Raw genomic sequence first — 24,117 nt, forward strand, 5'->3', positions numbered from 1 at the left:
TCGGCCAAGGAAGGGTTCGTGGAGATGACATCCAACCCCTTTCTCCGACGAGAGCCCCGATCAGCTCAGCACCCTGCCTGCCACACGCTCGCTCGAGCTTTGTTCGTATTAAGAAAGGTGACGACATTGCGGAACAAGACAGGATAACTTAAGTAGACGGTGGGCACGAAAAAGGTTTCATAAAAGCTCGCCGACGTTGCACGATTCCAGAAGAAAACCCGACGAAAGCCAAATTGAGTGCATAAGTACGCGCGTGTGCGGAAGAGGAAAGGTAAGGAACAACAGAGGCTTGCGAGCGTAGAGAACGCGGGTTGGTGATGCGCGCTTCTTAACCGTAAATACCGAAAAGTGCGAGGGAGGGTACGCTACGGTTAAGCCGCTTGATGGTGCTGTTAGAGATGATGACGATGGAGGAGGTGAGATGTAATGAATGAAGAGTACCCGGCCGTCTGGAACAAAGAAAGTAGCGAACGCATGGAGCAGCGAAGCAGCGAGGTAAAAGGAAGGGCATCTCTCCCTCGTTCACCCGAAAAACAAGAAGCCGGTAGACCGACACGTGAGAGGCGAGTGAGATCCAAGATTCAGACAGGATGAGAGCGGGCTAGTGGACGCGCCCCCGAGACAGAGGCAACTAGCTGAGTACGTAGAATGCCAGTGGCAGTTAAAAAGCAGCAGGACCGGTCAAGCCACACCGACACGCGATGCCACGAGAACCAGATCTGCCGCGAACAGGAGGGCGAACGTAAACATAGCGAGGCGGGCTAAATCGAGCAGCCATCGACGAATACCAATAATCACAGATCAGAGACAACAGTCTGCCCGGGCGAGCGAGAGAGTGCGGCAGCAGCGCGGCAGCAGCAGCAGCGAGCAGCATGGCGGGAGCGGCGTCGGCGCCTGCCAAATCCGGACAGGGCAGCGCCCAGTCGAGCGACGAGCGACGAGCGACGAGATCAATCAAACTTGGATCCACCGTCCCGGATTTCTATTCCACTCTGACGGCAGCAATACGCAGCCCGTCCGCGCGCCGGCACTCGTGCTGCTGCAGGCATGCATGCGTCCCTTCCTGTTGTTTAACGAGCACGCTAGCCTGGCGCTTATAACGACGGCCTGCTTCTTGCCTCTTTGGTGTCTGCGCGCTCCTCCTTCACGAACTTCTGCTGCCTGCTGTCGGCCCTTGTCAGCTGTCCTGCACAGGTCCTTGATGATCGCCGGGCCGGACTTCATTCAGTCCTCCTGTCTCTTTGTTAATAAACCACCGCCGCCCAGCACGCCCCCCTCCCGCTCTTCTCTCTCCCGCGCGCCCGCTCAGCTATGTTCATTCGTGCCGTTATCACATACGAAGTTAGCGAGCAAGCTCCCGGGCCACAACGGTGGTACCCCGTACCGTACCTTAAACCCCCAAACTTTAGTCCCGCCTGAACCTCTCTTCTAGTGCGCCCATCTTGCCTCCATAGCTTTAATTCCCGGCCATTGGGACTGCTTTGGGCATGTGTCATTAGCTGCTCTTACATCGCAAATAATATCAAACACTGCTAGGAATAGCGATGGTTATAGTGATAGTAATAATAATAATAGTATACATACAAATGTTACAAACCAGGTCGACGACTCTCGAGCAAATTTCCGATAAACAATTAAAAATGAAAAAAATTTGGCGAGATTAGAATAGTTCATAGCAAAGAGGAAGAAAGAATACAGCAAACTCCTGCAAACAAAAATCGTTCGACATAAACCAAACAAAGGATAAGATGATGAGAAAAAAGGAGAAAGAAACCAGCATGAAAGAACAAGCACAATCGCAAATATAGAGAAATAATGAAAAGAAAAGGAAAATCAGGGCGGTATTAATCGAAAAAAGTAGAAAAACCCCAATAGTGCAGTGCAATATGAGCAGAACTTCGTCGACTCACAAAAAACAAAAGATAAAAATCACTAGAGCGGAAAGAAATGACGAGAAGCAAAACTCAAATAACACACACATGACTTGACATCAGCGCTCCTCTAACGCATGAGGAGCAATTAAAAATTCCAGATGCCCTTAAACACAAATGAAAAAAAAGACAACCATATAGATGTTGCGCGACGGGCATCACAGAATCACAGATAAAAAAATGAGAGTGCGAGGCAGTAACAAAATATTACAAGATAAAAAGAAAAATGCTTTTCCCCACAAGGGTGGTTGTCGTCAAAGAAAATAAGGAAAGCCCGGATCAAGGTTGTGGTTTCACGGGTGGTTGCGCGGCCGCCGCTGCTGCTGCCTCAGCCGCACCTTCCTTTTTGGCAGACGGAGGAGCGCCCACGCCCGCTGCTGCTGCTGCTGCTGCATCGTCACTTGTCGTAGTTTTCGAAGTCGATCCTGCCGCTTGTCCTGCTGCTGCTGCTTCTCTGGATCCAGACTGTGGTGCTGATTGTGCAATTCCCGCTGCGTTGGCTCGACTGCTGTCGCTGCTGCTGCTGCTGCTGCTTTTGTCACTCGCTGAGCCGCCCGTGCTTTCTTCCCCATTCTTTGCACTTGCAGCCTTTGGTGCCGCCGCACTCGCACTTCCGGCCTGCTTCACAGTGTCCTCGGGTGATGCGCCACCAGCAGCAGCTGCAACCGCTGCTGCTGCGTCAATCTTACTCTCGGACGCCTTCCCAGCCACTGGTGATGACGACCCGTCGTGTGCCTGCTCCTTTGCTTTCTCGATCGTCTCCTGAGCTGGCACCGCTCCGCTGCCGGCGTGCTCGGCGTCAGCTGCAATGTCGATGTGGCTGTTCAATTTCTGCTCTTCGGTCTTTGCAATCATAATGTCGGACTCGTCCGGACCTGCATGTTCTGGCTTAGTCTCTGGCGCTGCTGGTGCTGCAGCTGCTGCTTCGGAAAGTGGACCAGGCGGCGCTGGCGGCTCGCTGCTCGCCGCCTTTCCCTTTGGCGGCACAAGAGCTTGGATCGGCGCATTAACTCCACCAAGAGTGTCGTCCGCAACCACGTCGGTTTGATCCTGGCGCGGCAGCTGCGACTCGTCAAGCACAAACTTCGTAGCTGATGCTTCAACCGGCGTGACCTTGTCTAGCCAATTAAGCACCATCATGATCTTCAGCAAGTTTCCCTTGATTCCAGAGTGCTTGCCGTCAATCAACGTAGACTGCACCGTAGCGTTCCACGTCCCGAGCACGTCGAGGTCCTTGCTGTGCCCGATCTCGCGCATTCCGATCTCGAATTTCTGTAGAGCTTGCACACCGTGCTTGATCAGATCTCGGTCAATCATCTGCGGCCCTGAAGCACCGGGCGTGACAAACAGCTGCGCGCGCCCAACGCCGCGCTTCATTCGCTCAGAAATCGTGCGCTGGATCGACGTGATCCAGCCCGAGGTTGCTGAAACGTCCAAGTCGTTGTGGTGCCCTTGACTGTAGATGAGCGCCACGGGTCGGCCGGAGGACTGCTGCGCGAGCGCGTCGCCAAGACCGGCGAGTTCGGCGGACGAAGGCGGGTAGGTGGTCATGACATGGTTCTGCACATTCAACTTGCGCGCGTCGCACTTGAGAGACTGCAGATCGAATTTCGCGACGTCGTCCGAGTTGAAAATTCCCTGCAGACCGCACTTGAGCGTATCAAACTGTCCGTCGCAGAAGCACGCCTCCTTTTCGTCCAGTCGGAAATTCCACTGCGTGACACCACCAAAGCCGAGGTCCTCGCGCATCAAGACGTGTAACGCACCAACGGCGTGCCGCATCATCGAGTCGCCGACAAAGAGCACCTTGTCGTAGCGCGAGAGAATCTCGCAAATCTCGCCACGGTCGAACCAGCGCATGTCACAGCCTCGCGGCATGTAAGGCGCGTCCATGCCGATTCGGCCACCGTCCGACATGGCAGTGAGCAGCTCGGCCTTGGTGCGACAAAGAGGCTCGAACGGTCTGTGAAGCTGCAGCGACGAGACCGGGCACTGGTCCCGGTTGGCGTACCCCGCAAACGCGTCAATCATGTCGCGCGCACGCGCATGCGGGTCCGGGATAGGAAAGTCGTGTGATGCGCCGCGGTACGCGATTTCGGCGAGATCGGCTGAGCTCTTGTGGTGGCCGGGAGCGACACCCTTGCGGGAGGACGAGGACGACTTTGCGTTGGCTTCGTGAGCGATTTTGGAGAGGTCGTGCCGCAGGATCGCGTCGGCCGGGTCAGGGGCGGCGTAGTATGGCGAGGAGGACGAGGACGAGGAGCCGAGGGAGAGCAGGGCCCAAAAGAAGAGGAGGACGGCAGCGGTTAGCGCGAGGTTATGCCGGGTGAAGCATCTTCGGAGCCGGGCCTGGCGCATGGCTGGCGTGTGCGTGGTTGGAAGTGAAATGGTGGATAATGGAGGGAGGAGCGAGGTAGAAAAGGGGAGCACGGGAGCGAGAAGAGGAAGAGAAGAAGGATCCCGCAGAGCGCGCTGAAGAAGAGGCGAGAGAAAGCGAAGGTGGATGAGGGAGGATAAGGGGAGGAGAGGAGGGCGGTGATGGTGAGGAGGGAGGAGAGGAGAGGAAGGGGAAGAAGAAGTGAAGGGAGGAAAGGAGGACGCGGCGCGGCCAAGTGGACAGAAGCGATTTATTATTAAAACCCAGGAAGCTTCCTGCTGACAACGCAAAAGACGGGGGCTCGTGGCGCTGCCTCAGCCAGTACCCGGTACGCTCGCAAGCCGGTACCTAAGCCGTGCCTGAGTGGCTGCGGCCGTCAGTTTACGTAATTGCTACCTCAGCAACTGTCGCCCCGGGCCCCGAGCCAGACAAGTCCTCGGCCTCGAGACTGCCCTCCACCACGACAACCACCCACCGCGCAGGCCGCGCTTCCTCCAGCTCTGCCCGCGTCGTGTTGCCCACCCGCAACCCAACCCTCTGCGCCTCGGCCTCGCTGTACGGCGCCGACACCGTCACGTTGAACACCTGGTACGCACTACCGTCGTCCTCGTCTATCGTACCCTGCCAGTCCCCAGCACCATACGTGCGCACGCTCACTTTCGCAGGCGGCACGCGTCCCCAATTAAACTCCACCGCGCTCACGTTCGTCGCCTGCCTATCCTCTCCCAAGTCAATCACCAGCGCGCTCGGCTTGCGCGTCGCCGGCCGCCACGACGTCGAAATCGAACCGTCGACCGCCGACACCGGGAAATGGCCCTTCACCCACGTACTATTCGCCTGCACGGGCTGGCACTGCGCAAGGTTCCCAGCCACAAGTGTGCCGTTCTGATCTGCCCGCCGCGTTGGCACCGTTAGCGACTCGCCTGCCGAGATCTCGTAGCGGCCCTTCATCTCCCCGGACCCGATCTCTATCGCGGCTGTGCTGCTCTCGCTGCTATTCCGTAATACAACAGTCGTCTCGTTCAGCGCGACCGTGACGTCAAAAACATTGCCCCTCCACTTCATCCCCGAGACTGTATATCCGCCCTCACCCAATTGCGGCGGCAAGCTCGGATCGAGATGAAAAGCCTCCTCGCGCGCTCTAAACCCTGTAAACCCATGCGTAAACACCTGCAAGAACCCGCCATGCCCGGTCAAGAACGGAAACGCCGGATGCGTGCCCCCGTTCTCTCTGATGTCGTCTGCTTGCTGCTCGGAGAACTGGTAATACGGTGCGCGCAGGTATGGCTGCGAGCTCGATAGAAGGTAGGTGTAGGATGCGCAGCCGGAGGGCGATAGCTCGGCTGCGTTGATAGCAAAAATAGCCCACGTCTAAACACAATCACTATAGTCAGCTCCAATTAAAGCAGATTAAAGCGCATAAAAATCTCACCATCGCTGGGCCGTCCGGACTTTGCGCCATGGCGTAAAAATCAAGATTATTCAAGCTCTGCTGAAAAGTACTACTATACTCCAGCGGATAATCCAGCATAACCACGTCAGCCTGCTTAACCTCCGCCGACCCGTTCATGCCCGAAAACTCGAGCACGATGTCCGCGCTCCGATCGACAGGGATGTATATCTTCTCCTCGACGTCCGCCCACTTTTCGTTCGCGTCCTCGCCAAGGACCGACGCCGCGCGCCGAGCCCAGTTCATGAGCTTTGCTATTCCCGCGTTCGTGAACGCACCGTTGTCGACCTGGTTTGCGTACTCGTCCGGATCAGTGATGTTGTTTAAGTAGTACGCACTGCTGTTCCCATTAGCCACCACGAGCCCCGCAAACATATCTGCAGCGTCGCGGATGATCGGCCACCCTTTACTTCTCAGCCAGTCCGTGCTGTTGCTGAGTAGGAACTGCGTCCACTGCGCCTGGGCTACGTCGACATTGATGTGATATTCATAGTCAACGCAGGGTCCAGTGGCGGTGCAGTTGCCGAAACGACCCGAGGTCCATGAGTATAGTGCGCCCGGGAGAGAGTAAGACTCTGCGTTGACGACCGACATGTTGTGAATTTTTTGGCGGTAATTTGTAATCGAGCTGGCGTGGGAAGGGTGCAGAACACTCAAAGACGGGAACATCCACGTATCGGCATCCCAGAACTTCACACTAATTAGCATCATCAAAACAGCAGAAACAAACAGACTACTTACAACCATGCCGCCATACGAATCAGAAGACAACCCCGAAACAGTAACCGAATTATCCCCCCGCCCGCCAGGTTCACTCCCGTCTCTGACCGCGCTCAACAAATGAAAAAGCGAAGCACGCACACCAATCTGCAACTCTTCCTGGTCCTCGTCGTGGAGCACTATATCGCTGTCGTCCCACAGCCGTTTCCATCCCAGACTATGATCCGCCTTTGCCAGTCGCCATCCGATCGTAGCCGCCACACGTGCCGTATAAGCTGCCGCGCGCTTGGGACTGCGATATGCGTCTGACGAGGCAATTCCAACATACTTGTGCACGGTGAACGTCTCGCCTGGATCAAGGCTGATGCGGAATTGCTGCGATACGGTGCCCGGGTAGTCTTTGATCGAATGATACCCATTACTCGTCGCGCGCGTTGAAAAATTCACACGGTTCTCGTCGCTGAATTCGAGATGCGAGTACTCGTATGCCGAAACAGATTTAAGTCCATACGGTCTCACGCCGGTCCACATGCCGGTCCCGTCGACAGACGAGAAATTCGACTCGAGATGGATGGTGCGGAACGATCCAGAGGCATCGAGCGCATCGACCACGACCACATCGGTCGCGACAACAGAGCTCATCTTCAATTGCACCATTCCCAGCGTCGGAATCTCTCGGTGTGCGATAACCTCGTACTCGAGCCATATAGCGAGCGACTCGTTTGCCCGCGGAAGCCATTTAAGCCGCGTGGTTACGACACCATCTTTCAGACTCATCGACTGTGTATAATTTTTCACCCGCGACGAGTCGACTGATCCTGGCGAATAGAGATCACCGTGCGCAGAGACAAAAAGCGAGGACCAGACCGGCACTGTCGAGATCACAGACTCGCCTCCGCGCGCGAGCAGTTCCGGGTAGTTTGTCGCCGTCGTATTTTCCTGTAAATCGTAGAACCCCGCGACGTAAGCTCCAGTAAACCGGGGCTGGAAAAGCGGCCACCCGTTCGTCTCGCTTCCGTCGTCATCAGAGTCTGACTTTGAGGCGGCCGAGTCGGCGATGAAGCCGGTTCCCTCGACAGGAAGCCGGATGCCGATGTAGCCATTCGAGACATAGGGCTGGATCTGGTAGCGGTTTTCGGCAAACCGCGAGGTGGACAATGTCCATGAGTGTGTGTCATAGGATGAATTGCCGGTGACGGCGTCGACTGTATCCGAATCTGACAAAAGCTGGGTCTGCAGCAGGCGCGAGAGGTCAGCGCGAACAGAGTGCGGCAGCAGGAGCAGCAGTAGCGCGAACAGCGCGGGGGGAGACATAGCTAACGGCCGCATGATTCCCGGACTGTCATAATTTGGTTTACGAGCAGGTATGATAAGAGCAATACAGAGGAAAGAAGAGAAAGAAATCAGAAAGAGATATCAGAACGGTTTGTGGAGGAAGGAATGCGGTTTGCAGTTTTCTGTCATTCGGACATTTTGGTTGCAGCAACTTTGCAAACTCCCAACGGTGCCGAGCCGAGAAGAGAAAGTGAAGAGCAGAGCAGACAACGACGACGTCTACGGTTTACGGTAGCGAGCAAAGAAGCGTTTGCAGACGAGCTGGTTTGTATAGCTGATCTACGGATATTATACCGCGGTGTAAATATAGGTGGAATTACATCATGGATGGGGCGCGGGGGCGGGGTTTCTGTAAATAGGACGCGATATAAGAGATAGCCAGCACAGCGCTGATCCGACGGTATCTGGGCCGGTAGCAGGTACAGGCCAAGTACCCAGACGGTGCGTGCGATAATGAATCTATTTAAACAGGATTAGGACGACCGAGTAGATTGACCACTGTGACGATTAGTGGACTGTCTGGGACCCGAGTAATCGAGACCCCCTTGCGTCGACGTCACGTCACTGCGCTCTGCTGACGTTCAGTGATCTCGATAGTCCACGTATTAGTCTGAATGGACTAACTGGATTCGAGGTCTCAGCATCGCAGCTGTCCTCTGATCGCAGCGCAGGGGAGACATCCATCTGAGTCTTCTTCACGTATTCGCTGCCTTGTTATCCACGTAACTCATCTATTTAGTATCGTATGCGCGCAGACGCACTATATCCTATATCTCCCGTCCGCACTCTCCTGTTTCCCGTCCGCAGGCTATTCTACGTCTTCGCACCGAGATCTGACTCGCCACTCGCGAGCTAGCCGCAGAGATCCACTCGTCCCCTTGACTGCTCTCCACTAGGAAGCCCGAGGTTCGCGATTGCTTGCATAGAAAGCATACCAACGACCCGCCAGAGTGGCTCTCGACTAGGCTCCGGTCCCAGAGTACTGATCACCGCCAGCACCACGGCGATCATATTTAACAGATACCACTACCGATATCTCTTCATCCATGCCATCTCCATTTACAATAGAACCCAAAGAGCCGTGTAATCGCGTAGCAGCAGAAGCAGAGCAGAAGCAGATGGTAAGGAGGAAGGGGGTTTGTGTGAGCGGCGAGTCACGGGAATCGCTCGCTCACGCGCCTTCCTCTGACTTCTTTCTATCACTCGCCTCCACCTCACTTGCTCCTACTCCTCCACAGTTATCCCATCCTATCCAATCCCCCTCCCCCCAGTAACTGCTCATCCCATCAATTATCCCCTTCTCCATCCAATCACCCCTCCTTCACCTGCAATGGTCGCCCTAACATCAGCAGCGTCCCTCCTGGCGCTGCTCGACGAGCCGGATCAGTCTCTCCAGGTATACGCGCTCGAACAGCTCAACGCCATCGTCGCCGAATTCTGGGCGGAAATCACCGATCAGGTCTCTAGAATGTGAATGCCCCTCTGTCGCTGTTATGTGCTTTTGATTCATGCTGTTGATCTCCTGTTGATCTACACCGCATTGTCATCTTTGTTGATTGAACCCTTCGCTTACACATCTCAATAGTGAGGAGCTATATGAAAACGAACGGTTTCCGCAGCGAAAACTGGCTGCCCTAGTCGCCTCAAAGGTTTGACTTTATCTTTGCACTCCGCTCTGGTAGCATTCTTCCTAACACTTACCAGGTCTACTATAACCTCGGCGAATTCGTGCAGTCAATGCAGTTCGCTCTTGCCGCGGGCGATCTCTTTGACTTGTCTGTCAAGAACGAATACGTCGAAACCATAGTCTGTACGTCGCCATCCCTCATCTCCGACTCTCTATCTCATTGACTCTTATTAATCCAATCACAGCGAAATGCATCGACTCTTACATTCGAAGCTCACAAGTTGCTTTCGATTCTCAGCAGAAGGGCGCAAAGGACGTCAGCCCCGTCGATCCAAACCTCGTCGACGTCGTCGAGCGAATGTTCTCTAGATGCATCGAAGAGGGCGAATACAAACACGTACGAAACCCCGCTTTCCCCTCAATTTCCCTCAATTACTCTACATGCTGACTTCCTCATAGGCCATCGGCGTTGCTTTGGAAGCTCGACGACTCGACACTATCGAAGCTTGCATCAACAGCGCTTTCCAAGGCGGTGCAAAGGGATCCAAGGCCGACGGCTCCAACGGTCTTACTGATGATTCGAAACAGGCCGAGGCTGCGGGAGCCGAGCTGATAAATTACGTCTTCGAAGCCTCCATGTCGCTTGTTTCAAACAAGCGCTGGCGCGATGTCGTACGTGATCTACCTACTTGTTTACCTATCTCATTTGCAGTAGCTAATCTTTGACATTCTAGGTCCTCAACCGAATGGTCCTTTTGGTCACGAAGCTTCAAAACCCCGACTACTTTACAATCACAAAGATTCTCGTGCATCTCAATGACGCTGACAAGGCCGGTGAGCTTCTCGTCAAGCTTCTGGTTGAAAACACCGAATCTTCGCTCCTGATAGCCTACCAGATCGCCTTTGATCTCGTATCGTCGACGTCGCAGCAGTTCCTCTCAAAGGTAGTGCAGACTGTCCAGGCCTCAAACGCCCCCGGCGCGGCCCAGACACTCAAGATCCTGAGCGGTGTTCCGACGCTCGATATCGAGCTCACCTTCTTGCATGACAACAACAAAACAGATCTGCTGATTCTCAACAAAACCAAGGAGACCCTCGACGGCCGAAGCTCGATGTTCCACAACGCCGTTTCGCTCGAGAATGCGTTCCTGCACTCTGGCACCGCCGTCGACGCCTTTTTCAGAGAGAACCTGGACTTTGTCTCGAAGGCGTCTAACTGGAGCAAGTTTTCAGCTACCGCAGCGCTTGGTGTGATCCACCGCGGAAACCTCTCCCAGGGCATGAACCTCCTCAAGCCGTATCTCCCTGGCGAGGCCGCTGCGTCGTCACCCGCAAACTCAAAGTACTCGCAGGGTGGATCGCTTTATGCCCTCGGTCTTGTCTTTGCCGGCCACGGTAAGGACGTGCTCGAGTTTTTGCGCAAGAATATTCGTGACGGAAGTAGTAGCGGCGGTCAGGAAGGTGAGGTTGTGCAGCATGGTGCAGCGCTCGGTGTCGGTGTTGCTGGAATGGCAACCTGCGACGAGGATATCTACGAGGACCTGAAAAACATTTTGTTTTCCGACTCGGCCATCGCTGGAGAAGCGGCAGGACTTGCTATGGGTCTTGTCATGCTCGGTTCGGGCGACGAGAAGGCGCTCGAGGAGATGATTCAGTATGCGCACGAGACTCAGCACGAGAAGATTATCCGTGGACTGGCTGTCGGAGTTGCGCTACTGATGTATGGCCGTGAGGAAGCAGCCGATGGCTTGATCGACCAGCTTCTCAAAGAAGGCGATCCCATTCTGAGATACGGTGGTGTGTTCACGATCGCGCTCGCGTACTGCGGCACGGGCAACAACGTTGCCATCAAGAGACTTTTGCATCTCGCGGTTTCGGATGTGAACGACGACGTTCGCCGAGCGGCGGTTATGTCTCTTGGATTCATCCTCTTCCGAAACCCGACCGCCGTTCCCCGGATGGTCGAGTTGCTCGCCGAGAGCTACAACCCGCATGTGCGGTACGGTGCCGCGTTCGCGCTCGGCATCTCGTGCGCGGGCACTGGACTGACGGAGGCAATCGATCTGCTCGAACCCATGCTTAAGGACCCTACCGATTTCGTGCGCCAGGGTGCGCTAATCTCGTTGGCGATGATTTTCATCCAGCAAAACGAAAAGACATCGCCAAAGGTTGAGTCTGCGCGCAAGGCGTTTGCCAAGGTTATTTCGGAGAAGCACGAGGACGCGATGGCCAAGTTTGGTGCGGCGCTTGCGCAGGGAATCATCGATGCCGGCGGCCGAAACGTGTCCATCAGTCTTGAGAACCGGCAGACGGGGACTTTGAACATGAAGGCGATCGTCGGACTGGCGGTTTTCTTGCAGTTCTGGTACTGGTTCCCGCTGACGTGTTTCCTGTCGCTGTCGTTCACGCCGACGGCGATCGTGGGCGTCCGGTCTGATCTCAAGATCCCCGAGTTTTCGTTTTTCTGCAACGCCAAGCCGAGCAGGTTCGACTACCCGCCCAAGACGGAGGAGGCGACGAGCAAGGCGCCCGAGAAGGTGGAGACTGCGGTTCTTTCGACGACTGCGCGGGCCAAGGCGCGGGCGAAGAAGTCTGAGAAGGAGAAGGCTGAGGCGGAGATGAAGATCGACGGCGGCGAGGCGGCGGCGGCGGCTGCTGCGTCGACCCCTGCGGCGAGCGGCGAGGACAAGATGGAGGTCGACGCGGAAGAGGAAGATGCGGAAGAAGAAGAGGAGGAGGAGGAAGAGGAGGAGTTTGACGAGGCAGTTGCGAACGAGGAAGTCGAGGACAAGAAAGACATCAAGGGCTACAAGATCAGCAACATGTCGCGCGTTCTCCCCGCGCAGCTCAAGTACATCTCCTTCTCGCGCGACGAGCGCTTCACGCCCGTCAAGAAGTTCCGGTCGTCAGGCGGCATTCTTGTGGTGAAGGACGGCAAGGGCCTGCGCGCGAAGACGGAGTTCATCAAGACTATCCGGGAGAGGAATCTGCCGCCGGACGAGCAGGGCGAGGACGAGGAGGCGCCGGTGCCGGAGGAGTTTGACTATGAGACTGATACGGAGTTGTAAGTAAAGCTGTAAGAGTATACTTGGTTGCATTTCTGTGTGATGCTCTAGTGTTTGTGCCGTCCTCTTTATTGTCCAGTGTCGTTTGTTTTTGTCACGTACTCATTTCTTCTAAAAACTGTCATATACAACTTGTATAAATTTCCGATTTCACATCACATTAGGCATAACTCATTCTCTACACATCTCTAAACGCCAACATCTTCCACTGCTCAGCCGGCCCCTGCGTCTCATACAACGCGATCCTGCCACCATGCCACACCTTCTCCTTCACCGCCTCCGCGACCAACTTCTCGCTCAGCTCGATCTGCTTGTCGGTAAGCGGCCACTGATCGATATACGCGAGGCTGATGTGCGGGTCATACTCCTGCTCGGCCCATTCGGCGGCGACTTGATCCGGGCGCGCGACCGCGCGCGGGTCGGTCTGGTAGGGACACACGAAGCGTTCGCGGACCGAGCGCGCGAGAAGGACGAGGTCGGGCGCTTTGAGGATGCGGAGGAAGATTTTCTTGAAGTAAGCGGGGCCAAAGTCCACGCCGGTAACTTCGATTCTCAGCCGGGGTGATGATGGGGATGAGGAGGAGGGGGAGAATAGCGAGGCGGCGTAGGCGACGACGGAGTCGGGGTCTGTGGTGGTGGGGATGTTGCTGGTGATTGTGATGTGGGGTTTGAAATGCGGGGGGGTGATTGGGACTGAGGAGTCGGAAGGAGCGGGCGCGATGGCGACGACGGAGTCGGAGAGAGAGGATATTAGGTCGGTGAGGATGGATTCGATGGAGGAGCCCGCGGGCGGGGAGAGCCAGAGAGAGAGACCTAGATCGTCGGAGGAGTTATTACCTATCGTTGCTGTGGCGCAAAACATAAGCACTAGACAAATATAGAAAAAGAAGAAGAAGGACAGTTCGTACCTGGCATTCTGGTGGTTTGCAGTCGGTGAAGTGGTGTCGAAGAAAAGGTGGGTTGAAGGCGGGGAGGAAGTCGAGGTGTTTGCTCCCAGTTTGGTGTAGTTATCTGATCCAGTCTTGCCCACTACAGCGATTTACCAATTCCTGTACAAAACACTCAATTGATTGAGAACTATTTATATAAGCTCTTTGATAGCGAGTGTATTTAAATGAGACATGTATACACGCGTGGTGGGGTATATAGGCTTAAACGAGAGGGCAAGTATATTGTTACTAAGTACTTACATAACACATAAAAAGATAGTTTGACGTTGTTGAGTGCAGGTTTTGATTAAGCTGCGATTTGGATTCATTCACTCACATCATCATCAGCAGCAGAATTCATCGGCATTGCAAAACTTATAGATTTCGCATCGACAGTCTGTAAAGTGATTGTCAAACACGGACGATAACAAAACAATTCATACAGGACAAGATGGACTTACAGATCCAAGATCCCTTACTCTGCGACTCCCTTGCGTTGATCAGTTCAATCCGCGACCTAAGTTCACGAGCGTTCGAGCTTTTAGGAGAGCTATCCCACGCATCACAAGCTGCGGCCGCCGCACTTCCGTCGCCGGAAGCTGATGTTCATGATGAGCAGGGAGAGAATGAGGAAGTCAAGAAAGAGGTGAAAGAGGAGGAAGGACAAGAGACACAGATGGAAGTCGACGCTTCTATGACACCACCACCACCAGCAGACCCGCACACGCACGCGCTCGAATGTGAATTCGCATCGCTGTATAAACCCCTGCTTGCGAAAACGATCCGCACCAGACAAGTGAGCAGAGCGCATTTGCTCGCGCTGCAGAACGCAAAGGGCAAGATCGCGCAGCGGCGCGAGGAGGTCGATCGGTTGCAGCTGGAGTTGCAGAACTCGTATTATCGGCAGCGGTATTTGAAGAAGGAGATTGAGCTCTGCATGGACTTTCGGTGGGTTGTAATGGTGTAGTGACTTGGTGAAGCTGGGCATGGCTAATTGATATTTAGATCGTCGCATTTGGACATTGACTTTGTGCCGATCGAGGAGTTTCTCACAGACCATCCGGAGTACACAATGTCTTCCGACTCCAGCACCGCAGCGCAATCCGACATTGAAATGGAAGACAGCACGCCCGAAACCCCCGCCGCCACGGAGGATCCCCCAACTACAACCACCACACCATCTCCCCCGACCGCCACCGCTCCACGCGCGCTATCCGAGCACGAGCTGATTATCGCCAGACTAGAAGACGAACGCGCGCGTCGACTACTGCTGGAAGAGCGGAAGAAAGCGCTGATAGCGCGGAAATCCGACCTGACAAAGGAAAACTCGAAGCGGAAGAATGATTTGGAGAATTTGGATGCCCAGCTGAGCAGGTTTATCGAGGTATTGCTTCATTACTGGTTTTTAGTTATATTGATTATGAGACTAATGATGGTTTATAGAGCGCTACTCCGATCCAAAAGGTCCTGGAAAAGTAATATTCGAGATAATTAGAGAATATGGAAATATCAGACAGTAAAAGCTTTAAACTCTAAATGCGAGGCGATGACGCAGGCAAATAAAGTTTAGAGTAGACACATATGTGGCCTCTCGTCGCGTCTTCCTCATTTAGATCATCCCACGTCCTGATTCACACAGTCATCGTCTTGTCAATTCAACAGTACCTGACCTACAAGAGAACACAATGGTATACACTCACGTTTGCTGCTACTGATTGAGAAGAGAGCTAGAGGCTAACGAGCTGGATCGAAAGGTGCAAACGCCAACGCAAAGGATAGCGAACCAGAAATACGCAAAGCGCGAGGAGCGAAAGAAAGGAAAGCCAGAATCCGCGTATCGCAAGAAGAACGCGGCGGCTGAGAAACCTCCTGTATCGTGGGGATGGGTTTGTACGTGTTTTCTTCTGCTGTGGCAATTTAGCGAGAGAGAGAGCGAGTGTGAGTGTATGGGCTAACCTGGACATCTAGATCTCTTTGGATTCCTGATTGCGGGCGGAATCGTGCTGCAGCTGATTAGCATGTTTTTCGGGCCGAAGCAGTAATTTTAGATAGTTTGAAAAAAAAGCTATTGTCTGTTTCGCCTCTTCCTTCTGGAGTTTCTCTTTACGATATTTTACTTTTGTAATGGTGTGTGGTATTGATGGGTTCATGTACTTGTAACTATGACTACTCTTGGAATTCTACTTTTTCTTGACACTCAGCTTATTTGGCTTGCAGTTTAAAGCAAATGTCTGGTTCAAGTGATTTATTGACGTACTGCACACGGACGACGTGCATCAGGAGATTTCCAGATTTTCAAAACACGAAAGCCGAGCAGATACTGCCAGGAATCTTGTACACAATGACGAATTTCTTTTGAACCATGACCGGCAAGAGCTTTGTAGATAATGCTGGGGACTATTGTAGCATATACATTGTTCAGCTTCGATGCTAACGGGTGAAGCTTGTAATGTCGACGCGCATGCCTTTGTGTTTGCGATTGCGTTTTATGAGTGGTGAGGTGTTTGAGCAGGTTTATTTGTGAGTTCAGTAGCTATCATAATCTCTCTGTACGAAATGTTGAGTAGGTTGTTCCCTCTTCAACATAAAAGGCAGGGAGAACATGCAAGAGCTGTGACGTCTGCAGCAAATTTAGAAGAGCACCTCCTATAGCACTTCCATACAGAAACGCCATATATAGTACAACCTCTTTAAATAGGGGTCTGATGTATGATAGAGGGCTTGGCTAGAAATAAACAAGCGTCGCAAGAAGTATCGGATGGATACAGAAGGAAGTACAGCAAAGCCCTACAAACCCTACACAAATTATAGAATGATAACCAAGAGATCTGGGATTTTGAAACTTTTGTAGATTATATATTAACATAACACTCTAGAGCAAAGATGAACTGGACATTGACAAGCAAAGTATAGAAACAGTTGAATGAGTCGTTTAAAGGCAGTCGAAAGGGCGGGTGCGAGAGGGATCTGTGGGGTTGGCGAGCCGCACTGGAGAACTCAATTTTATGGACTTACAACCTGTGTTTATGCCTGGATCATGATATTCGTCATGTTTTATTTATTTTAACTGAACAGTATTTATAGTGAATTCTAAAGACTTATCGTCAAGATGTGTATGTGAGGTCTGTATCCTAAATTTAGGAAGGTGTCGTGGGTGAGGAGGGCCTGGACTGGTGTAGGGTCGTTAAAGTTTCTGTTCCGGCCAGCAGGTTGCTGTTTTTCTTGCGCGGCCGGGTTCCATATACACGATAAAACTGCGGAAACAGCAACAATGTCGTTGGAACGTATATACATAACAAGAGTACGTATGATTTACCAGACTAGATGGCAAGATACTTACTAACAATTGATGAACAAACAGCACGGATACCGTTCAAACTGGATCGAAGACGTGCCAATCCCGCCTCCGCCGACGGGAATCGACGGCGACTTTGTTCTTTCGGCGCACGGCGAGGAACAAGCTATCGAGCTGGCTGATTACCTAGCGACAGTTGAGCCGAAGATTGAGAGGATATATTGCTCGCCGTTTTATCGGTGCTTGCAGACGGTGGATGAGTTGGCTAAGCGATTGGATGTGCCGATTTGGCCGGAGAATGGTGTAGGGTGTGTGCTCTCTTTTATTTTTTTGGTTTGTTTGTTTGTTTGTTTTGTTTGGTGGATACTAACTGGTGTAGGGAGTGGTATGGGGTGACTAGAGCTACCCACCCGGTTCGTATGTGATTCCGCGTGGTTTTCATGAGGTTTGGGAAGAAGGTAGGGAAGAAAAGGAAGGAGCTGACTGGTTTTGTGTAGCCGCGACGGTCGAGACTCTGCACAAATTCTTTCCCCTGGTGGATAAAGAGTACACGCCAATGATTGTGCCGTCATCGAACGGCGAGACCAAAGACGAGCTTCACGCGCGAGCAGCAGAGGCACTGCGACAGATAATCGAGCGCGCAAACAAAGACGGGATCCGCGCGCTGCTGATCTGCTCGCACGCCGCGACTCTGATTGCCATCGGCCGCGCACTGACGGGAAACTCCGGGTTCGAGGTGCGGACGGGCGTCAGTTCGGTGGGCGAGTATGCGGCGAAGGGGGATGATGGGAATGGGGTCGGGAAGTGGACGTGTGTGCGCAATGGCGATGCGGGACATCTGAGCCAGGGCGAGGAGCGACACTGGGATTTCGGTGAGTCTTTCTTCTTATCTGGGATGGTCTATGTTTGTGGCGATGCTAACAGGAGATGCAGAGGCGGGCAACTACGACTTTCTGGATGTGCAGGCGCACAAGTCGAGTATTGCGTGAGCTGGTGGTTTGCTGTGAGGTGAGGATGATGACGGTGATGATAATGTCTTATAGAGACACTTAGAGCTGCTGGATGGTAGATACAATACAATGATCTTGCTTGAATGCTTGACTACAGGCCCTAATGACCACAACCCATCAACTCTCACTTACTTCCTCTCTTAACTCATCTCATCGACCCGTGGCGCATTGCGGGCTGAAGCAGGCTGAAGCAGGCTGAGCGGGCTGAGCAGCGGGTGGCTTACAATAGTCGGGATTACATCAGCATCGTGCGGCGTTCGGCGGTGGTGGCGACCGTTCTCTTGCACCATTTGCTTCGCCAACACGCAAGCCACAGCGGGTTTGTAGATGTTGCTGTAATAGTTGCAGTTTTGCAGAAATATAATAGAGATTCTGTAGTGTTGATTATCTCCTATTCTTCTCACTATATCCTCCTTTTCCCCTTCTCTCTACCTCAACTGCAGCCACGGCACTCCTCCTCTCCTCATTACATAATCTCCTATCTGCCGCCCTCTGGTTGGCTGCTGCCCCCATCAAATGTGGCGTGCAAGCACGCAATAGTGGCTTGTGCGTGGCTGGTACGCTTTTAGGGTTTGTGCGCGCCTCAAAAGTTTTCAGGCTTTGCCAAATTTTGTTTTTCTTCCCCGCTGCTCCTCTTCTTCTCTTCACCACCTTCTCTCCTCCTCCCCATCCCCGTCCCTCTCCAAGCTGCAATGGCTCCTCCTGCTGGATACGTCTCTACCCGCGAGGATGCCGGTATGTCCCTCATCTTCATCTCCTTCTTCCGCCTCTAACTCCTCCAGCCGCCCGCGTGGCTTTCCTCTTCTCCGACATCGTCCTCTCCGTCCAACCCTCCCTCCAGTCGACAGAGCTGGGCTTCAATGCTTCTCTCTCTCGCATGGTCCGCCAGAAGCAGCGTGGTCTTGTTGCTCGCCGCGGCACCTTCCCTACCGTACGTCTTCCTGCTTCCTCCTTCTCTCTTCTCTCCTCCCCACCTCTCACCACACCTATCTAACTCTCCCCAGGTCCGCAGCCTGCGCTACAACGCCGACCCCTTCGCCGCGGCCCTCGACGAACTCGCCTCAAACACCTTCGTCTCAATCACCGCTCCCTCCGTCTCCGTCCCCGCGGCCGTCCCCCTCCTCGCCAAGCTCGCGCGCTTCCCCGTCGTCATCCATGTCTCCATGAGCCGCGCGTTCCCCGACTACGCTGAGATTACCGCCCTCCGCCAACTCGGCTTCACCGTCCTGCAGTCCTTCTCTCTCGTCGAGGCCCAGGATATGGCCATCGCCGCCCACATCCTCGCCATCCGCACCGGCAAGGCCGTTCTCCACTTCTTCCACCAGAACCCCGCCGCGCCCGAGGAGTCCCCCGTCCCCGTCGAGGACGTCTCCGTCATCGAGCGCGTCTTTGACCGCAACTCCCTCATCCGTCCCGACCACTCCGGCAACCCCGTCGGCCGCAACATCTACTGGAACGACGCCGCCGGTGTCCCCTTCGACGCAAAGTCCGGCACCGCAGAGACAACCCTGCCCACCGCCGACGACCTCGTCCGCGAGACCGAGACAACCTTCGAGCTTGTCCGCACTGCCACCGGCCGCTCATACAAGGCCTTCGACTACCACGGCGCCGGAAACGCAGACACCGCCCTCCTTATCTTTGGCTCCTCTGCGCAGCAATTCATCTCCACCATCGCCTCCGCCGGATGGGGAGAGGTCTACTCAAAGGTCGGCGTCGTCACAGTCCGCGTCTACCGCCCGTGGTCTGGCTCGCGCTTGCTCTCCGTCTTGCCGAAGTCCGTCAAGCGCCTCGGCGTTCTCGAGCAGCTTCACCGTCAGACCACAAAATGGGGTCCCGTCCTGCTCGACGTCATCTCCTCCCTCAACCAGGACCTTACTAAGCCCTCGCCCATCCCCGTCGTCGTCGGCTACACTCTCGGCTTCCTTGACGAGAAGACTATCGTCCAGGCTCTGCGCGGTATAATCCAAAACATCCAGTCCGAGGCTCCCATCCAGAACCTCCTCGTTGGCAGCCAGCCCTCGCATTCCGTTGATTCGGCCTTCGCCCTCAAGCTCCCCGAGCTCGAGACCGCTTACTCAAAAATGCTCTACAACGTCTTTGGCGACAAGCTCTCCGTCCTCAACGCCCTCGACAAGGAGGACGCCGGAATCGCAAAGACCATCAGCGGTAACCCCGAATACGGCTTTGGTGCCTACCTCGCCCGCGAGGAGGAGCTCAAGGCTTACATCGCCAAGCTCACCTCTGCCGTCAAGGAGGGCGTCCTCTCTGCCGAAACCTCCGAGCTCGTCTCGCGCTGGCTGCTTCTTAACTCGGAGAGCTCTCCCAAGATCGCCGAGACCACGACAAAGCTCATTGCCCAGCTCGAGTCGGAGTCCTCTGAGGTCGCTGCCGACCTGCTCAAGGACAAGGCTCTGCTTTCGCCCAGCAGCTCGTGGATCATTGGATCTGATGCCTGGGCCTTTGACCTTGGCTCTTCGGGTGTTCACCACGTCATTGCCTCGGGCAAGAACGTCAACATGCTCATCATCGAGTCCGAGCCCTTTACCGCTCGTGCGGCGGCCGATGCTTCGCGCAGAAAGAAAGATATCGGTCTCTACGCCATGAACTACGGAAACTCGTACGTCGCTTCCGTCGCTGTCTACTCGTCCTACTCGCAGGCACTGCAGGCCTTCATCGAGGCCGACAAGTTCGACGGCCCGTCGATCGTCGTCGCCTACCTTCCCTACAAGGAGGAAACCGACTCGCCTCTGTCCGTCTTGCAGGAGACAAAGAAGGCCGTCGACACTGGATACTGGCCTCTCTACCGCTGGGACCCCAAGACTGCCACCGACGAGGGTCTTCCCCGCTTCGAGCTCGACTCGAACGCGCTCAAGAGGGAGCTCAAGGAGTTTCTCTCGCGCGAGAACCACCTCTCGCAGGTCGCTCGTCGCACTCCCGTCTTTGGCGAGAGCATCTCGGGATCCTATGGCTCTGAGGTCCGCAGCCAGCAGCAGGCCAAGGCAAAGGACGCCTACGCAAAGCTCCTCGAGGGACTCACCGGACCTCCTCTTACTATCCTCTTTGCTTCCGACGGTGGCACGGCCGAGACCGTTGCTAAGCGTCTTGCGCGCCGTGGAAAGGGCCGCGGACTCGGTGCCGTCGCGATGGCGATGGACGATTTCCCGATCGAGGATCTTGGTGCTGAGGAGAACCTTGTCATCATCACCTCGACCGCCGGCCAGGGAGAGTTCCCCCAGAACGGTCGCAACTTCTGGGAGGCTATCAAGACCTCGACCGACCTTGATCTTGCGAACGTGAACTACGCCATCTTTGGATTGGGAGACAGCCACTACTGGCCGCGAAAGCAGGACAAGATCTACTACAACAAGCCGTCGAAGGACATTGCTCACCGATTTGAGATCTTGGGCGGTAAGGTGCTTGTCCCGCTTGCCCTAGGTGACGATCAGGATCCGGATGGATACTCGACTGCCTACAACCCCTGGGAGACTGCCTTGTGGACCTCTCTTGGTGTCGACGGCGTTGGCGCTAACGTTGACGAGCCGCCACCAATCACGAACGAGGACATCAAGATCAACTCGAACTACCTCCGCGGCACGATCGTCGAGGGACTTAACGACGAGTCCACCGGTGCTATCTCGGCCGAGGATGCGCAGCTGACAAAGTTCCACGGTACCTACATGCAGGACGACCGCGACATCCGCGAGACCCGCAAGGCCGCCGGCCAGGAGCCCGCGTACTCGTTCATGATCCGCGTGAGATTGCCGGGCAGTGTCTCGACACCTGCGCAGTGGCTCGCGATTGACGACCTCGCTGATACCAACGGAAACCACACGTTCAAGCTGACTACTCGTGGAACTTACCAGTTGCACGGAGTTATCAAGAAGAAGCTCAAGCCTACCATTAAGGCGATCAACGTTGCGCTGATGGACACCATTGCCGCTTGCGGTGATGTCAACCGAAACGTGATGTGTGCTGCTCTTCCGTACAACAACGCGCTTCACAAGGAGCTCTCGACATGGGCTACCAAGATCAGCAACCACTTGCTGCCCAAGACGACTGCGTACCATGAGATCTGGTTGACCGACGACAACGACAAGAAGACTCTTGTTGCTGGCGATGCTGTTGTTGACTTTGAGCCCCTGTATGGCCCCACCTACTTGCCGCGAAAGTTCAAGATTGCGATTGCGTGCCCGCCTTACAACGACATTGACGTGTACGCGAACGATGTTGGTTTGATTGCGATCGTCGACGATGACGGCAAGCTTGCCGGATTCAACGTGCTTGCTGGTGGTGGTATGGGAACCACTCACAACAACAAGAAGACGTACCCGAGAACTGGTTCGACTTTTGGATTCGTGACGCCTGAGAACGTTGTGCTTGCGTGCGAGAAGATCATGTTGGTGCAGCGGGACTTTGGTGACCGCAAGGACCGTAAGCACGCGCGTCTAAAATACACGATCGACACTCTTGGAGTCGATGTGTTTAAGGGCAAGGTCGAGGAGTTGTTGGGATTCAAGTTTGATGAGCCGCGGGAGTTCACCTTTGAGTCCAACATTGATCACTTTGGCTGGACCAAGGACGAGCGTGGTTTGAACCACTACACGATGTTTATCGAGAACGGTCGTATTGAGAACACGCCGGAGCACCCGATGAAGGACGGTCTGCGGGAGATTGCAAAGGTTATGGAGGGCGAGGCTGGATTCCGATTGACCGGAAACCAGCACGTTATTCTGTCGTCGATCAGCGACGAGCAGAAGCCCAAGATCGAGAAGATGATGTCGGACTACAAGCTCGACAACTTGCAGCACTCTGCGCTGCGACTGTCGTCGTCGGCCTGCGTCGCGTTCCCTACTTGCGGTCTCGCGATGGCGGAGTCGGAGCGGTACTTGCCTATCTTTGTGACGAAGCTGGAAGCGTACCTCGAAACTCTTGGCCTGCGCCACGATTCGGTTATTCTCCGCATGACTGGTTGCCCGAACGGTTGTGCGCGACCGTGGTTGGCTGAGGTTGCTTTGGTCGGTAAGGCATATGGTGTGTACAACCTTATGCTTGGTGGTGGATACCACGGCCAGCGGTTGAACAAGCTGTACCGGTCGTCGATCAACGAGACCCAGGCGCTCGATATCCTGAAGCCGATGTTTAAGCGCTGGTCGGAGGAGCGCGAGGAGGGCGAGCACTTTGGAGATTTCATCATCAGAGTTGGAATTATCAAGCCGACTTTGTCTGGCATGACTTTCCACGACGATGTTCCGGAGGAGGAGTAAGAGATGAAAATCAAGAATTAGAGCAGAGAGAAAGTTGAGAAAAAAGAATCTATGTTGTTGAATTTGTTGGTCTCATGATGATTTTATGTTAATAATATAATTACAGAGAAAATCTTTGTAATGTTTTGGTATATCTTGAATATTGTTGTTTTGTGTTTGTTGTTAAAATGTACAGATTTTTGATCATAAACAGAGAAAATATTAGTAATCGATTAGGAAGACAGAAACCTAAAAATATGAAGTAACTTTGCTGAGCCGAGTCTGAACGGAGTCCGATATCTTCTACCCGAGAAGTGTTTACGGTAGATCACCACAATGCAGCGGACATTATCAACAAGGAGAGCAGCAGAAGGCGTATTATCATCTACGTCAATGCTGATACGGACAGTTGAGGGAAGAGGGTCTGGGATGAGGATGCGGATGATCAAGATGAGAAGTGAACGAGAAGTGATCCCGACTCGAGCGTTCAGTGTATCTCGGTCTTCGTTGTTCAGAAACTCGCGATTGTCGCTGGCAGAAGCGAGCTCTCCGGATGCTAGCGGGATGAAACCCATCAAGCCATTCGTACGTAATCCTACTACTTTTCAATATCTTCTCTACTGCGCTGGGAGAGTAAGTTGGACGGACGTGCAGCTGCTGACGGTGTTTGGAATGAACTAGGGATCCTCGCCATGGTGGCCGATTGTGAAGGTGTATCTCTACGGATCGCTGGTGTATATGACGTTACACTGGGCGTGGTGGAAACTAGAGTCCGATGAACTTGAAGAGCGATTATCTGGTATGTATCTGACCTGCGCTGTTTTGAGAATATATAATTGGGGTGTGCTGACCAGCGGGATTTACATTAAATAGCCAAAGAACGCATGCTAGAAGATGAATTGGTTCAAATACTGGAAGGTAGGAAAGCAGAGCTATTAAAGGAGCAGCAGTGGAAGACAGAGAAGAGAGCGAGCAGCACGCGGTCGTTTCTGCGTAAGCTGTGGCCGTGGTAGGCTGTGCTGAGCAAGCAAGCAGCGGCGGAATGATTCTATGTATATTTTGCGATTGTTTACTGGTTGTTTTTTGTATATATGAAGGAATTGTAAATCAATTAGTTAAAGTAGTTATTATGACT

At 53.9% G+C, this 24,117-nt stretch overlaps 9 protein-coding genes across 9 annotated transcripts; 6 read left to right on the forward strand and 3 right to left on the reverse strand.

Moving 5' to 3' along the window:
• The first annotated feature begins 951 nt into the window (after window positions 1-951).
• Window positions 952-1,523, forward strand: BZA70DRAFT_85110 (uncharacterized protein). The gene has a single exon (XM_064915471.1). It carries the CDS (start codon window positions 1,052-1,054, stop codon window positions 1,430-1,432), a length of 381 nt encoding a protein of 126 aa, XP_064766250.1. The 5' UTR covers window positions 952-1,051; the 3' UTR covers window positions 1,433-1,523.
• Window positions 1,524-2,210: 687 nt separating this feature from the next.
• BZA70DRAFT_291653 (uncharacterized protein) lies at window positions 2,211-4,289 on the reverse strand (the record flags this gene model as incomplete). Its single annotated transcript, XM_064914316.1, has 1 exon — window positions 2,211-4,289. One exon carries the CDS (start codon window positions 4,287-4,289, stop codon window positions 2,211-2,213), a length of 2,079 nt encoding a protein of 692 aa, XP_064766251.1.
• Window positions 4,290-4,531: 242 nt separating this feature from the next.
• BZA70DRAFT_251327 (glycosyl hydrolase family 65 central catalytic domain-containing protein) lies at window positions 4,532-8,070 on the reverse strand. Its single transcript, XM_064910707.1, has 3 exons — window positions 6,500-8,070; window positions 5,741-6,448; window positions 4,532-5,679 (listed from the first exon to the last, which is right to left on the reverse strand). Exons 1-3 carry the CDS (start codon window positions 7,805-7,807, stop codon window positions 4,690-4,692), a joined length of 3,006 nt encoding a protein of 1,001 aa, XP_064766252.1. The 5' UTR covers window positions 7,808-8,070; the 3' UTR covers window positions 4,532-4,689.
• A 914-nt stretch (window positions 8,071-8,984) lies between these two features.
• On the forward strand, window positions 8,985-12,633 carry BZA70DRAFT_85115 (armadillo-type protein). The gene is made up of 6 exons (XM_064915472.1): window positions 8,985-9,283; window positions 9,399-9,462; window positions 9,518-9,623; window positions 9,686-9,837; window positions 9,900-10,112; window positions 10,175-12,633. The coding sequence occupies exons 1-6, from the start codon at window positions 9,144-9,146 to the stop codon at window positions 12,506-12,508; spliced, it is 3,009 nt and encodes a 1,002-aa protein (XP_064766253.1). The 5' UTR covers window positions 8,985-9,143; the 3' UTR covers window positions 12,509-12,633.
• Window positions 12,596-13,701, reverse strand: BZA70DRAFT_85554 (2',3'-cyclic-nucleotide 3'-phosphodiesterase). The gene is made up of 3 exons (XM_064915475.1): window positions 13,696-13,701; window positions 13,414-13,597; window positions 12,596-13,318 (listed from the first exon to the last, which is right to left on the reverse strand). The coding sequence occupies exons 2-3, from the start codon at window positions 13,418-13,420 to the stop codon at window positions 12,684-12,686; spliced, it is 642 nt and encodes a 213-aa protein (XP_064766254.1). The 5' UTR covers window positions 13,421-13,597; window positions 13,696-13,701; the 3' UTR covers window positions 12,596-12,683.
• BZA70DRAFT_85187 (uncharacterized protein) lies at window positions 13,479-15,037 on the forward strand. The gene is made up of 3 exons (XM_064915473.1): window positions 13,479-14,382; window positions 14,440-14,818; window positions 14,878-15,037. Exons 1-3 carry the CDS (start codon window positions 13,886-13,888, stop codon window positions 14,911-14,913), a joined length of 912 nt encoding a protein of 303 aa, XP_064766255.1. The 5' UTR covers window positions 13,479-13,885; the 3' UTR covers window positions 14,914-15,037.
• A 1,558-nt stretch (window positions 15,038-16,595) lies between these two features.
• BZA70DRAFT_284150 (histidine phosphatase superfamily) lies at window positions 16,596-17,931 on the forward strand. Its single transcript, XM_064913558.1, has 5 exons — window positions 16,596-16,735; window positions 16,796-17,037; window positions 17,109-17,146; window positions 17,227-17,601; window positions 17,663-17,931. The coding sequence occupies exons 1-5, from the start codon at window positions 16,706-16,708 to the stop codon at window positions 17,716-17,718; spliced, it is 741 nt and encodes a 246-aa protein (XP_064766256.1). The 5' UTR covers window positions 16,596-16,705; the 3' UTR covers window positions 17,719-17,931.
• Window positions 17,932-18,374: 443 nt separating this feature from the next.
• On the forward strand, window positions 18,375-23,244 carry BZA70DRAFT_284152 (uncharacterized protein). Its single transcript, XM_064913559.1, has 3 exons — window positions 18,375-18,474; window positions 18,522-18,670; window positions 18,744-23,244. Exons 1-3 carry the CDS (start codon window positions 18,432-18,434, stop codon window positions 23,001-23,003), a joined length of 4,452 nt encoding a protein of 1,483 aa, XP_064766257.1. The 5' UTR covers window positions 18,375-18,431; the 3' UTR covers window positions 23,004-23,244.
• Window positions 23,245-23,257: 13 nt separating this feature from the next.
• BZA70DRAFT_284154 (uncharacterized protein) lies at window positions 23,258-24,109 on the forward strand. The gene is made up of 3 exons (XM_064913560.1): window positions 23,258-23,567; window positions 23,664-23,781; window positions 23,856-24,109. Exons 1-3 carry the CDS (start codon window positions 23,319-23,321, stop codon window positions 23,993-23,995), a joined length of 507 nt encoding a protein of 168 aa, XP_064766258.1. The 5' UTR covers window positions 23,258-23,318; the 3' UTR covers window positions 23,996-24,109.
• The last annotated feature ends 8 nt before the right edge of the window (window positions 24,110-24,117 follow it).

This window comes from Myxozyma melibiosi (genome assembly GCF_037950935.1).
Source record: "Myxozyma melibiosi strain Phaff 52-87 chromosome Unknown BZA70scaffold_13, whole genome shotgun sequence".
In the NCBI taxonomy this organism is placed as follows: Eukaryota; Fungi; Ascomycota; class Lipomycetes; order Lipomycetales; family Lipomycetaceae; genus Myxozyma; species Myxozyma melibiosi.

What these genes read in the sequence shown, in the direction of transcription:
- BZA70DRAFT_85187 (XM_064915473.1), top strand. Translation starts at nt 13,886, where the DNA reads ATGGACTTACAGATCCAAGATCCCTTACTCTGCGACTCCCTTGCGTTG. An exon ending in GAGCTCTGCATGGACTTTCG is followed by an intron (nt 14,383 to 14,439) that starts GTGGGTTGTAAT and finishes ATTGATATTTAG; the next exon opens with ATCGTCGCATTTGGACATTG. An exon ending in AGCTGAGCAGGTTTATCGAG is followed by an intron (nt 14,819 to 14,877) that starts GTATTGCTTCAT and finishes GATGGTTTATAG; the next exon opens with AGCGCTACTCCGATCCAAAA.
- BZA70DRAFT_284154 (XM_064913560.1), top strand. Translation starts at nt 23,319, where the DNA reads ATGCAGCGGACATTATCAACAAGGAGAGCAGCAGAAGGCGTATTATCA. An exon ending in TGAAACCCATCAAGCCATTC is followed by an intron (nt 23,568 to 23,663) that starts GTACGTAATCCT and finishes GGAATGAACTAG; the next exon opens with GGATCCTCGCCATGGTGGCC. An exon ending in ACTTGAAGAGCGATTATCTG is followed by an intron (nt 23,782 to 23,855) that starts GTATGTATCTGA and finishes TACATTAAATAG; the next exon opens with CCAAAGAACGCATGCTAGAA.
- BZA70DRAFT_284152 (XM_064913559.1), top strand. Translation starts at nt 18,432, where the DNA reads ATGGCTCCTCCTGCTGGATACGTCTCTACCCGCGAGGATGCCG. An exon ending in CTCTACCCGCGAGGATGCCG is followed by an intron (nt 18,475 to 18,521) that starts GTATGTCCCTCA and finishes TAACTCCTCCAG; the next exon opens with CCGCCCGCGTGGCTTTCCTC. An exon ending in GCCGCGGCACCTTCCCTACC is followed by an intron (nt 18,671 to 18,743) that starts GTACGTCTTCCT and finishes AACTCTCCCCAG; the next exon opens with GTCCGCAGCCTGCGCTACAA.
- BZA70DRAFT_251327 (XM_064910707.1), bottom strand. Translation starts at nt 7,807, where the DNA reads ATGCGGCCGTTAGCTATGTCTCCCCCCGCGCTGTTCGCGCTACTGCTG. An exon ending in ATTCGTATGGCGGCATGGTT is followed by an intron (nt 6,449 to 6,499) that starts GTAAGTAGTCTG and finishes ATTAGTGTGAAG; the next exon opens with TTCTGGGATGCCGATACGTG. An exon ending in GTCCGGACGGCCCAGCGATG is followed by an intron (nt 5,680 to 5,740) that starts GTGAGATTTTTA and finishes GATTGTGTTTAG; the next exon opens with ACGTGGGCTATTTTTGCTAT.
- BZA70DRAFT_85115 (XM_064915472.1), top strand. Translation starts at nt 9,144, where the DNA reads ATGGTCGCCCTAACATCAGCAGCGTCCCTCCTGGCGCTGCTCGACGAG. An exon ending in CTGCCCTAGTCGCCTCAAAG is followed by an intron (nt 9,463 to 9,517) that starts GTTTGACTTTAT and finishes AACACTTACCAG; the next exon opens with GTCTACTATAACCTCGGCGA. An exon ending in ACAAGCGCTGGCGCGATGTC is followed by an intron (nt 10,113 to 10,174) that starts GTACGTGATCTA and finishes TTGACATTCTAG; the next exon opens with GTCCTCAACCGAATGGTCCT.
- BZA70DRAFT_284150 (XM_064913558.1), top strand. Translation starts at nt 16,706, where the DNA reads ATGTCGTTGGAACGTATATACATAACAAGA. An exon ending in AACGTATATACATAACAAGA is followed by an intron (nt 16,736 to 16,795) that starts GTACGTATGATT and finishes ATGAACAAACAG; the next exon opens with CACGGATACCGTTCAAACTG. An exon ending in TAGAGCTACCCACCCGGTTC is followed by an intron (nt 17,147 to 17,226) that starts GTATGTGATTCC and finishes GGTTTTGTGTAG; the next exon opens with CCGCGACGGTCGAGACTCTG.
- BZA70DRAFT_85110 (XM_064915471.1), top strand. Translation starts at nt 1,052, where the DNA reads ATGCGTCCCTTCCTGTTGTTTAACGAGCACGCTAGCCTGGCGCTTATA.